We start from the raw sequence: 14,012 nt of genomic DNA on the forward strand, positions 1-14,012 counted from the left end.
AATAGATCCCTATAATACTCTCACCAATTAACAACTAAAAATTTGTTTTGCGCAATATTACTTTGTAAATTTTATTCCTTTTTGGATTTATAGCTGCATCTGGAGCTATACACTAAAACTAGGGGTAATAAGAATTATTTCTAAAATAAAAAATACATAATTTATAATATAAAAGTAAAACAATGCCGAAGCTTGTATATAAAAATTATGACTTAATTTTTATATACACATTTTATTGCACATCCGGCCTTTATCACATGAAATATTTTTCACTGTATTCTCGTTTACAACAGAGACCATTAAAAAAAGGATCTCAGCTAACAATTGCACATTTATTATTTATAAATTTACAATATTTTTCTTCCGCTATAGTTATTTCAATTGACCTATGACATTCAATGGTTAAGTGTTAGGACCCAAATAGACTCAGCCTGAATTTAAAGAATATTTTTAGTCTGGAAAATTTAGCCGTAAAGATTTCTCACAAATTGTCATACACTGAGGGTTATGTATCATTGATTGTCCTTTATATCTATTTCCTTTATCTAATCTAATCCCTTACTGCCCATTTTTAAACTGAATATTCTCGAGAATCAGCCTAACTCTCTTTGGGACCCTTTAGAGTTCTCACTCTGTGATACAGTATAACAACACGTTCAAATTAGTTTACCAAACAGCTCTTATATTAAAGGTGTTCGTATCGCATCCTTATTTATCGCATCGTATTTATGTATAGTCCTAGATGTATCCTATGTGTACTATGGGCATGAAACAATAATAATAATTATTATTATTTATTATTATCCAATGAGGTTTGCTGCATTTAATATAGATATCATAAAGAGGAATTGGACTGACAACTTCAGCCCTATCATTGTCTTTGGATCATTGTCCAAAGACAATGACCCTATACAAGAAAAAAAAATTCATGTCTAGAAATCTAGTTTGAAAAAATTATTAGTTTTTCTATGGAATATTGTGCTCTCATCATTGTTAATTAATTAAACAAAATAAACAACCTTGAGTGAGCCCTTTTCTAAAAATATTTTTTATTTTATAAAATATCTTGTCATACTTCATGTTTTCAAATTAATTTTGATTCTCTTGAGTCTATTACACTCAGGTACAAAAGAGACTCCCGGAAATTTAATATATATATATATGGGTGTGTGTATATTGTGTGTTTTTGTATAAATAATATGTACATGTACATGTATAAATCTTAAAACAGAAATTTTGAATAATAATATTGGGGAACTGAGGGAGAATAGTCTATCTCTTATGCACCGTATTGTCAGCCCATTTTTATTTAACAATTTATGTACAATTGTTTTTGGGGCTAATCATGATCATATTAAAATTTTATCATAATTTTGAAATTACGTTTTTACTTTCGAAGTAGTAGGATTTATTTAGATACCCAGTGATTCAAAAAGAAGATCATTTTTTGACAATATAAATTTGTTCTCTAAATCTTTAGAAAAAAATATTTTTTTGGTCAACCCAACCAACCGATCCTTAAAGATCACATTAAAGACCAATTGTTATTTTAGAAAATGTGCTATTCGAATGATCACGATATTTCTATAGCAATTTCAAACTTAATATTAAAGTTTAAAAATATATTTATACAAATCTAATTGAAAATTATTTATCAAAAACTGACCTATAAAATTTACTAAAGGAATATCGTGAACCATTTACTTGCGTATGAAAAGTAGAATACAATATTCTAAATGATGCTACTTACTTATTAAAAAAAAATAGTAACTTCCAATGTGATCATTGATTGTGTTGTACATGACAACCCCAGTCTTTTTTAAGCCAAAAACGGCTTAAAAATATGTATGTTTTTTTGTAATTATTTTTGAAATTTTCTAAAATACGTTACTGTCGCATTTGCTTAAAAAATACCGAATGTGTTTCTACACTTTCAGCTCCAGATTCACACAATTCATCTCCGTCGTCATCACTATCCTCCTCAGATGTCGACAGTCCACTACTGTAGTGGTCTGTATCATCTTCATTTTCTCCTATTTTGACGATTGAAAGATCTGTTTCAGTATTATCCGTTATTTCTAATGTAATCTTATTGGAATCACACTGCATTACTGAGTATTGGTGATCAGTCTCAGGCTCCGAACATTCTACAATGTCGATATAAGAAGCTTCATTGATCTTATCTTCAATTGTTCTAAAACTAAAGCGATCATAGTATTTTTTATTGCATACTTTAGACTCATTTGAGTCAGCACTCATATATCCACTATCAGGTTCGGGTTTTTGTCCTGATCTTGTTGGAGATATTTGAGTCGGATGCTCAACTGCGCTCTTGTTCTCATTCATATTCTCATCGATTAATGAAGAAATACCCTCATCTCGATCTGTACCATCTTCCAGAGAATCAATAAAATTGAATTTTATATCGGGTTTAGTTGGACTGCTAACCCTTAATTTAGATGTAGCTAAACTTACAAACCGTTTCCAAGCATTCTTGATGTCTTTTGACTTTTTAGCGCGATCACGCATTCCCATGGCAAGTTTCATGGCATCACTTTCAGGATTGATCTCAACACGGAAAATTTTTGGAGCTTGCAAGTTCGAATGACCCTTAAGGTTCACGAGATTCTCTGTGAATTTCGTAGATTTTAAAGTGCTCTGCTTCGAAGAATTGGTTTTAATTGAATTGGACAAAGATTTCGTACTGATTACTTCAATTCGATCGATTTCACTTTGTTTTTTGTCTTCGTCAAATTTCTCAGTATCATTGATTTTCTTATTTTCTACTTCTTCAATTGTCATGTATGTGTCCAGGATGTCTACTGGCTTTCCTTCCATTTTGTTAATATAGCATCCATTATTTTCGGTGATATAGTCGTTGTTGTCGTAAAATCGAGAAAGTTTATTGATCGTTGTATATTCTTTCATGGTGGGATATTCAAGATTATTGGCTAGAATCCGCCGATCGTGTTCGAATTCCGAGTTTGCAAGAACTTCCGAAACACCAGTAAATTCAGTCGTTTCACTATTTGTACTCCTTGTCTCATAAGTATCAGTATCATGTTCAAAAGTTTCATCTTGGCTTTGATCAGCGGTTCTACTGAATTCCTCTGTGTTCCAGACTGTTAGGTTTTTTGACGGTGTTTCCGTTGGAGAAACCGCAACAGGTGGCCTAGGGTGATCATAGTGTGAACTATAAGGTATAACATCTGGCGGCAAAGATTTATTCTTTCTATTGAGAGTATTTTCAGTCATAGACCTTTGTCTTTTGGAATGCCGCTCCTCGAGCGTTAATAACTTTCCTTTCTCCATAAAATCGATATTTGTAAGTGGTGGGCGATGTAGATTCTTTTGCGATTTTGCTTCATAAATTTCCCTAAGACTTCCAAAGGTTTTAGGACCATGCATTTTTACCCCGAGATCGGAAACCTGACTCAATGAATCACTCTTGAAAGATCCAGTTGTTCTCAAAACTAGTTGCTTTTGATGTTGTTGCATATAATTGAGATCTGGAAGTGATGTCATGTTTTCAAGGGAAGAGTAGTTAATATTATTATCAGTGTTGTTTAAGAATTCAGTAGACTTAATCAAATGATTGTCCCAAGCTTTTATGTTATCGCTCGGCAATTCTCTACATTTCTTAGGTTTTCTGTCCAATGTGTCTGGCTCAAATTGATCGCTATCTGTTGATAAATCATACTCATCGGGACTTGGATCCAGTTCAATAGTCATGCTTCCGGCATAAGGTACGTTATATTTGATTTTCGAGCTCTGTCTACCACGACTAGAAAAGGCATTGCTTCCAACATAAACTTCCGAAACAAGAGAATAATCGGTTTTTTTCTTGTTCCTAATAATATCTCCAATTGTGTCTTTTCTAAACCCCTCAACTTTATCGTAAACCGCATTGCGCATCTCGACTTCCTCTTCAAGAGGGAGAGCTGCACTAAGAGAAGGACTCGGTTGCGAGTCACTGCTACTATTTGAAGAAGACGGGGAAGAAATTATTTTGCGATTTTTACATGGTGCCCTTTCCAAACTATCAGTTTCGTAATCAACTATTAGATAATGAGGGGATTTACGAGCGTAAATAGGCGATCCGAGTAGAAAGTTTTTAGTTCTTATGCGATTGAGACTGTTGTAATCTGGGGTTGGAACTCCTGGGGAATCACTAGATTTTCGGAAAACATGAGTCTGATAATCTTCATCAGTATAATCAGGAGTAGGCAGCTTTAAAGTACCAAAAGGACTCTCTATGGTTTGCGCGCGATTTTTGTAATCTTTATTTAATGCCTCATATACCATATCTGGCATATTTCGTAGCATTTCTTGCTTTCGGACTTGAACATTAAGCGATGAGGTACTACTAGAGTACTGATCCTGGACATCAATATGCTGCTTCCTATGCCCCCGAGCAAATTGATGTGGTGCATGAGGATTTCTAGGTGGAAGTTCTGGACTCGACTGCATAAATTGAGGATTATTGTAAATCTCTGATTTAGCTATTTTGTTAAATAATTGAGTTTTTCCAAATTCATTAGAAGGTGAAGTGGGATTAATTTTTGTTGGACGATTGATAATTCTTGGAGGATTTGTTGGAATAGGAGGGGCTTTTTTCTTACTACTCTTGATACTATTAGCCTTAATAGTATCAGAATCTGAACTAGACGAACTATCACTTCCAAAATGCTTAAGATTTTTCTTTACTAATTCTGTGGTTTTATTTTCTTTTTCTCCAGTATCAGAATCTTTCTTCTCGGTGTCAGAAATGCAACTGTCTTCGTTTACTCCTGAAGATACTCCCTCTAACCATTTTCTAATACTATTTCTTTTGTCACCGCAATTCTTACAGTTACCATCGTCAGGTGTTGACGGTACCTGTTGATGTAAGAGTTTTTTAGCTGATGAGATTGATGATGTTTCGCATCCTGGGCATCCGGAACAAGTTGGCTTTTTCTTGGATGTATCAGATCTTGTCCCACCAACTACACTGCCCATTTTGCTCGATGCAGGTACAGATCTACCGTAGTAAATCTCCGAACCGTTTTGCAATTCTTCAGGAAGAGCTTCAAGCGAGGGTTGAAATTTTTTCGTAGACATTTTGAATTTAGCAATTGTGATAACTTCTCGGATTTTATGAAGAAATTCCAAAGCTGCTGGAGGTGGAGAAACCAAGAGATCAGGTTCGAAATAAGCCGGATTGAAGTACAACTTCCTCCTGATAGTCCCATTGACTATCGCTTTCATGTTCTCAAGTTTGTCTTCGGCTGTCATGTCATCCACTATTGAGACATTTTCCTCCGGGATCCTTTCCTCCTGATTTCCAGCAGTGCTCTCGACCTGTGAGTCATTACATTGTGGCTTCGGAGAATTTTTTTCTGAATGTACAGTTACTTGAGTTTTTGCCATATCAATCTGTGGGTGATCATCATCAAATTCTGAATTAGAATTAGATTGATCACTTATAAATCCTGAGTTGTCGCTTAAATTTGGAAAGTGTTTCAAAAGAGGATTACTTTTAATTATTCCCATTTCTTCCCCAACTAAGCTTCCTCCCGTTACATTTCTCATATTATTTCCTTGATTTCTAGGAGAATAAGTTTTACTTCCATATGCACTAGAGCCCCCGTTTCGTTGGAATCCTGGACCATAAGTCACTTGGTCATTTGGTGGAAAGGTCAGATCATTATTTTTCATTGTGTGGTTTACAGATCCTGAAGGACTTTGGGCTTTCCGCTTTTTCATGTGCAGATAAAGGAAAACAGACGCTACGTAAATCAAACCTAACAGTAGGCTACATAGACCAATAACCACATATTCTCTTGTAGAGAGTCCTTCAGCGTTGGAGACTGTGGATGATTCAGCCTGGAAAGACACTTCGGTAACATCTGAAAAAAAAAAACATAAAAAATACATAGTAATCTCACCTTTAACAATTTATTTGTTTTCTTGCTCAATTTTTTATTTAAAAACGGGTATTTAAAAATAGTGATATATTTATTGGAATTTCAAATCCCTATATAAAATATATACAAAGACTTTGAAATAATAGATAAAGATTACGAAGCTTGGAATTATTATTTATCAGTCCGGTTCAGACTATTTTCTTACCGTCGATGCGGGTGACTTTGCACGTTTTTTCGCTGTTTTTCAACTTTTCCCTCTAAAAGTGGATAGTTAAAGTGAAGAGAGGGGGGTTTTTGAGTAAAATTATTTGTATTCAGTTGTTAATGAAAGGATTTTGTGCCACTAGTATTATTTTATAAAATTTTACTATGTTTAAAAAAATCAAGAAAAAAGGCTTGCACTGGGGATAAGGTGCGGGTGACTTTGCATTTTTTAATAAATACTGAAAAATCAACAATTTCTGATAATAAGCGACAATGAAGATCTTCACATCTAAGGGTAATATGCACGAGATCTACAAGATGACATGGTCGCCATCTTGATTTGACGTTTCTGTCCGCCATTTTGAATAACTGTCAAAATCTAAAACAGGTTCGATTGGGTTGAAATTTTATATGTTGTAGCTGATATCAAGACCTTTTCAGAACGTATCTATGTTCCGGTCTACATCAAGTATTTACCTTGATACAAAGGCTCAAAGTTTAAAAATTTGAAATATTCATATTATGGCGATCTTTATTTTCTAATCCTGAATTTTAAAACCTAAACGAAATGCCTCAGTAACCATTAGAAATGGTTGAGGCTTTTATTTTATATATTTATTTACTCTTACATAATTAAAAAAAATAAATGAAAAGTGCATTTATTTATTTTTTTTATTTTTTCATCTTTGCAAAAGTTTTTCAGATCTTCAAATAATATGCTGTTATAAAGAAAAACATTACTTTTCGTTTTGTTTGTTATTTAGATCTCATCGCCTAACGATAATACTGCCTTTTTTGTGATGGGTTCGATAAAAGAAGCTCTCCGTAGTTCTGTATTAATGAAAATGTCAAAATTTTGAACTTAGAGCCCCAGTATCCAGACAATCGCTTGACCTAGGTCGGATTTTATTTATGTTCTGAAAAGATCTTGACATCAGCCAGAACATACTAAAATTTCAGCTCAATCGGATAAGTTTTTTTTGTTTTGACAGTTATTCAAAATGGCGGATAAAAACGTCAAATCAAGATGGCGACCATACCATCTTGTAGATCTCGGTCATTTTATCTTAAGTTCCCACAAAATTGGGTAATTTTTAGCCAAATACTTCTATAATAAAGCTTTAGAAAGATCTATATGCAATTTTATAACATAAATCATGCGTTCTTAGGAAGATAATAGGGAAAAAAAATTTAATAAAAATAATCAACAAAATCGAAGTGGATTATTCTAGCCAGATAAATTTAGATTGGATTTGGACAATTTACTACTCTGAAATCGATTTTGGAATTGTACTTCAGATAACTTTTTCACGGAGCCGTTTTTTTGACAAAATACCTATATTAGCATTTCATTGACTATTACTGAAACTACAAGAATCCTTTTGGGGATCATTGTACCTTACTTGGTACATAACATATCCCTATATACTTTGACATGGTAGACCGGATCGGCGAAGACTATCAATAAGTACTAGAATTGTTCAAAGTCTCACGAGCAGCAGAGTGCAAAGTCACCCCCCGCGTGCAAAGTCACCCGCAACGACGGTACGTAAAGGATATCTCTACCCTCTCTTTAGACTCGTCGAACGATTTTCGCTTTTTTTTTATTTGTAAGATTGTATGTACATAGGTGTAGAATAATAATATCTTTTCTTGCTTTTTTTTTTAATAAGGTCAACATAAGCAAATGTATTTGATAAAGTTATGCAAAATTTTTAACATTTTATTAAATACGACGATAATTTCAAAAGAAACTTAGCAAATTAATTTTTAATTTAGGAATTAGTAAAAAATTGTGAAATATTTTACATATTTTCCACAAAGAAATAAAGTCAAAACTCACGAATTATAAACTTTCTTTTATTTCTTTCAATTGAGTCCGTAATTCCAGAGGTCTTGGGAATGAGAACTCCCTGAATCATTTCACTTTCACCCTTTTTCTCAAGCTCTTTCCCTACATTCATCAATTGATATTTCCATCAGTCGTGTGCGCTACATTGTTTTGTATAATAATTGTTTGTCTTCTCTGGGATAAGAAATGTATAGTTTTTCACCCACAGCCCTGCAACCTGCGACACAAATCAATAGCGACCTTGTCTCTTCGTTATACATATACAGAAATTCTTTTTCTTCCCAAGAAGATCCCATCAAAGAGGAAAATAAAGAGGTGGCGTTTAATTCATCTGTTTCTTTTTCCTTTCTTTTAACCTCACGGTGAATTTGTACAAAGTAGTTAAAAACATCGCGTTAAGAAGAGAACATTAATAATAATATTGTTGAATAAATTGCACGCGCTCAAACGGCAGTTTTGCTGTTTTTTTTTAAAGTACTTGCTGTAGTTTACTAAAACACAGAAAAAGATCTTGAAGATTCTTTTAGAAAAACGTAAATGGAGGAAAATACTGTCGGCAGATTTCAAGAGAAATAAGAGAAATTAAAGAAGAAAGAGAGAGAAACAGAGGGTCCGAGGTATTCCTATTTTCATAAACCACTACATTATAGTGTTGTTTTTTTCCAATATCTAAGTAAAAGTCTTTTAGTTTAGGTTTTGTTTTAGAAAAACTTCTTTGAAGGTATTCAATAAATCATTGGACATCAGTCAATTATTAAAAAAGCATTCAATTTACTTACTATTTACATGTCTAATTGGTGTTCCGACGACGCGAAAAGCCACACAAGGTGTAAAGATATTCTGGTTCGGCAGTAAATCATCATCCACGGATGCCACTGCAATAAAATCATACAGAAAATTTTATTGTCTGCCTTATGGAGTAACACAAAAAATCAAATATATGTTTATTTATTCTTTGCGCCACACGATTATACAACATAATTTAAGTTTCCTCTTTAACACATTTGTCTCTCCTTCAACCTTTTCATTGTTTAATTATGCGGGTCAAGAATCAAGAACCTATAGTCGGAATAGTGGACAAACAAGATGTTAAATAATTTGGTGTTCTTTTGCAATCTCTTTTAAAATTCTAATTTTATCGACAAATGCGATATCTCAGTATTATGTTTTCTTGCTTTGTTTTACTCATGTTCAATTACAATATCAACAACAATTTTCTTTATTACATCTTCAATTTCATACTCTACTTCTATTTTTCTAAACTAAGTTAGAGTGAAAAACCCAACATACATCAAATACCAGTGACAACTTGTATAGACGCAAGTTGTTCCTTATGTTTGATTTATATATGTATAAAAATGAGAAGAATGATGAAATAAATATTATCAAAAATGTTTTGAATTGCTTTATTTGGAAACCTTTTTTAAAAATTTAACATATATATGTATATGAATAAAGCATGTTAGCCATAAAGTCAACATAATTTTTATGAAGTATATATTGAACAGGATGAACGGAGTCTATCAGCGAATGCTAAATACTTTTAAAAATTGACAGCATATTTTATATTTTTGTAATCATATTATTGTCTTTTAAATAAATAATATTCAATCGCTTTAGAATCACCTGTGGCTAAGTAAAGTAAGATTATCCCAGTATTAGTATTATAAAGAAAACTCACCTCCGCCGCTAGAACTGCTTCCACTGCTTGAACCGTTGGATGCTGAGAATGCTGTGTTCGGAGGAGTCATATCACGACACAGCAAATGCACCAATATAAGTCGACCTTGCATTCGGTACCGAAGTTCCGCCTCTCCAACCCACTATATTTAAAATAATTTTGGAATATCATTTGTGACTTTTTGTGTAATATTAAAGGTTTCGTCATTATGTCCTTATTTCGGCAACTTTTTTTACCCACAATTTTTTTTTTAAAATTATTCTCACCTGCAAAAATGTTCTTCCTTCGTCGCGAAAGAGTCTAAAAGGGACATCGGTGTCTACAGTATTTCGTAATTCTGACCAACCAGTTTTTGTGAGATACTGAGATCCCGTGACAGCACATATTGGATTTAGAATACCTACCAAAATGAAAAGAGAAGGTTATGCTTAATTGTATCTAATAATACACTGAAAAATTTTCGTTTGCTTCAAAATTTACTCAACTTTGAACTAAGACAATTAAAATTATTGTTAAAGAAATTATTCACAATATGATGGAGATCAATAGAAAAAATAAATATATTATTCTAATTATCATATTAATGGCTGTATTCCGTACCATCGAATAAGATATTATAAGATGGTGATTGGTAATAAAAGAAAGTTGGTCTAGAAAGGTTCTATAAATATATAATTTATTTATGTCAGTGGTCATTAGACATTTGAGTAACGATATTTTAAGTACGTTGCAAAATACCTAAACGAACAATACATAAATCGTTTTTTTTCTAATGTTACTTGCACTAATGTATTTATTTTTATTCATTCGCTAATCAAATTCAAAACTGTTCTGATCAGAAAAATTTGCAGCCATTAGGCTTTGAACTCTATAATTTAAATGATTTAATTTTTTTATTGTAATTTATTGTATTCACACATTATAATCCTAGAGAATCCGTAACCGTATCCACTGATTTATTAAAGCTTTTGTACTAATGAAAAATAATTTTAAAAAATATGTTAAAGTTTATCACTGAATTGTATGAATTTATGGAACTATTTAAAGCAGAAAATTATGATGAAAATGAAAAGTTCAGTGTATTAATATTTAGTTTGAAAATTTTTACAATTCAAAAAACCTTTTTAATAGATTTTCCTTATTATAACATCATCGCCTCCAATAAAATATTATAAACTTGAAATGTAAATTTCAAGAGAAAAGCCAATATTAATTTTATTTATTTTACTCTAATTAATTATGCAATTTTTAAACTGACAATTTTTTTCAAACTGACAAAACTTTTTTATTTGTTTGTAGATTTAAAGTTTTTGCATCTAAAGAAAACATCTTCTAAAATTACTGTAAGTAGGATTAGAATATCATCTGGAGACTACAAAATATTAATATGACATAACACTAATAATATAATTTTTCGTCTCCAATTTTTTATAAATACGTTATTATATGCATTTTTTTTTAATATTTCATTGGCAATTGAATGAAAAATCGAATGGCTTTTGTAATGAAAAATCATTCGTAAGGTTAATAGAAAGACATCAGTTTTGAATGACTGAAAGATTTCTCACTTTTCGTCGTAATATACTCACTAATTTTCCATCATCTTTACAACCATATTTTATTGCAGACATAAACTTAAATTTATGAGATATTTATGACGTCTTCCATCTATAGAACATCTTTCTCTCTTAAACACACAAAGTTGACTCACAAATAATCATTATCACACAAAGTGGGATACTTGGCAAAGATTAAAGAAAACATTCTATTAATAAATTCTTGTTACACCTTAAGTGGTTCTTAAATGATAGAAAAATGTTAAGAATTCATAGAAAAAATCTTGCTCACATGCTTAAGCAAGTAACAAGACCCAAATACGATGTATAGAATTCAAGAATATTTAGCATAAAATTTAGCGCAGTATGGATTACTAATGCAAGACGTCTTACTGATGATCCTCAAACTCAGTATATGACAGTTTGGAATAATCTTTACTGATAAATTATACAGATTAAATATTTTCGAGGTTTATCCTGAGTTTATTTGGGCCCTTAGGGTGGGCCCTAATTGTTTAAACCTTTAATTGTTATTATATAAGTCTAAGAGATCGTTTTTAGCCTTTTTAGCTATTTATCATATTGCTTTTTTTTTAATTAGACTTTTACAATCTCATTTTTATACATTGAAAATAAATAACATTTTGAAGAAAACAATTAACCTAATAAAACTCTCTAATGGGGAAGAGATATAAAAATGTAGTTAAATCAGTAGGAACTTCTTAAACACAGCAAATAATCATGGAAAATAGCGTAATAATATCAAAATCTTACCACCATCATTATTTTCTTATTTATATATTTTGAAATAGAAAGACGATTATGCAAAGGCGAGTGCATTACGGGAAATTGAACTCATCATCATTGTTGAGTTGAATGAACAAGATATTCTTCTCTACTTTTTTCTAATATCCATCTTAAATAATCTTTACTATCAAAAGCAATTCCTAAACATTATATAATCAGATCGTGTTTCTGTGGTTCTTCAGCCTTTTTCTTATTTTATGGTCTCTTTTATATTCTGCAAAATGATCACAATCATATGAATATAGAATATTAATTTTTGTTTTATCTATTGTTGTTACTTTTCTTACAAGAAAATTATTCTGTACAGTTTTATAATGTCATTATAAAAGTTTGATGTTCTATCTAAGCATATCAAACATTCTTATTTTTGTAGTTTTTCAAAATCATTTTGTGACAAAAATTCAAGATTTTTGTGATGTTTCCATAAGTACGAATTTTCATAAGATGCAGTTCTCAAATTTTTGAAAGTTATACCATAATATATTTAAAGTATTATTATTATAGTAATAACAGGTTGAAAAAAAATGAGTGTGATAATTTTAAATTTCTAAATAGACTTTCGTCTCCTGGCGACTGCAGGAAAAAGTTACAAAACATAAGAGTTGAAAAAATATTGAGTATGATAATTTTAATTTTCTAAAAAGACTTTCGTCTTTTAGGAATTGTGGGAAAAGTTACAAAAATTAGCCGAGAGACGACTTAGCGTAATTATATTAGAAATAATGATTATACAACATTTCCATCATTTTCAGCTAAGTCGTCTCTCGGCTTAAGTCGTAAGTATGCAATTTATGGACATAGAACATTTTATGGAACTAAGAAAGGTGCTTTTAGAATAGTGAAAGAGCGACAATTAATGACCAATCTTTTGATATGTTCTTTTGACTCTTGTTTATATAATTTTTATTTATTGTTTAAGAACAATAATTTCTCAATAGAGATGCCAATCTGATGAGCTTTCTAAGATGCCCTCAGGTGAAATTCTTAGAGGATAGTATCATTTATTCCATCTTGGAAGAATCTTTTTAAGTTTAGACAAGTATTTGGAATCGGTTCTTATTAAATTAGCAAAAAATAACACAACATTAAAATTTAACGGTCAAATGTGCAAATCTTGCTTCACTGTTTGGGGGCTTTTCTTGGCATGTGTGGGTATAGAAAATGTCAAATACTTGTGAAGGTGTTGAAATGAAAACCTGATCCTCAAAACACTGGTCGCTTCACAAAGTCATTGACTTATTCATCTTGTGGACTATTTTCTCTGATCACTGCTAAATTTGCGGTATTTTTGTTGTATCTTTCTTTGGTGTTGGCCTCTTCTTCGATCATCCAATTGAATTACTGTGTGATATGTTAAGTATATGAACATATTGGATATTCAAAGGTGTCATTAAATAATTTTCTCGTTGTATTCATCTGTCTATTGGCATTTTTTTTTCATTCGAGATGATTTAGGATCAATATTTTATGCTCAAAAGAAAAACTAACGATGTGTAAGTTATCTAAAATTTTTTACAATTTCAGCCTCTATCGAAAAGAATCATGTCAAGCCCAATTTTAACCATTTCACTTGCTCAAATCGTATTGTTTTACCTGAGATTCTTTACAATCTCAGCTTGTGTGGTCCGAGGTAAAATACGACCTCATCAGATCAAGTTCAAATTTTGGATCTACTAAATCTATTTTCGTGGACGTCCCGTCCCGTTTGTCCGTCCGTCCGTCGTATAACTCTGGAGAGAGAACGGAGAGAGATATCGACAAGCGGTTTTCGGCAAAGGTTATATGTCGATGGGTGGGAAGAAGTAGGTGATATCAGATCCACTCCTTCACCATTTTGGAACCTCCACGCCCCCAAATTTAGTTTTTTCACTAACTCAGCCTCTTTTCCACATGGCTTAATGTAAAAAAGGACATGAGGTCGAAAGATCTCGAAGACAAGACGACGTAGGATCGCACTGGCCTAGCGACGAGTACAAGAATTGCCAACCCCACTTAGTGGGAAAATG

General features: G+C 32.0%; 1 protein-coding gene across 1 annotated transcript in view; it reads right to left on the bottom strand.

The window, feature by feature from the left end:
- Window positions 1–315: 315 nt before the first annotated feature.
- The window catches only part of LOC129798399 (uncharacterized), an 83,804-nt gene continuing 70,107 nt past the window's right edge, over window positions 316–14,012 (bottom strand). Inside the window, exons 6-9 of the mRNA XM_055841528.1 lie at window positions 9,910–10,043; window positions 9,644–9,785; window positions 8,742–8,837; window positions 316–5,888 (exon numbers count right to left, since the gene is read on the bottom strand). Coding sequence (XP_055697503.1) covers window positions 1,888–5,888; window positions 8,742–8,837; window positions 9,644–9,785; window positions 9,910–10,043 — 4,373 coding nt within the window. The 3' untranslated portion in view covers window positions 316–1,887. The remainder of the gene's footprint in view (window positions 5,889–8,741; window positions 8,838–9,643; window positions 9,786–9,909; window positions 10,044–14,012) is intronic.

The sequence above is a fragment of the Phlebotomus papatasi genome, chromosome 1 (assembly GCF_024763615.1).
Source record: "Phlebotomus papatasi isolate M1 chromosome 1, Ppap_2.1, whole genome shotgun sequence".
Lineage (NCBI taxonomy): Eukaryota > Metazoa > Arthropoda > Insecta > Diptera > Psychodidae > Phlebotomus > Phlebotomus papatasi.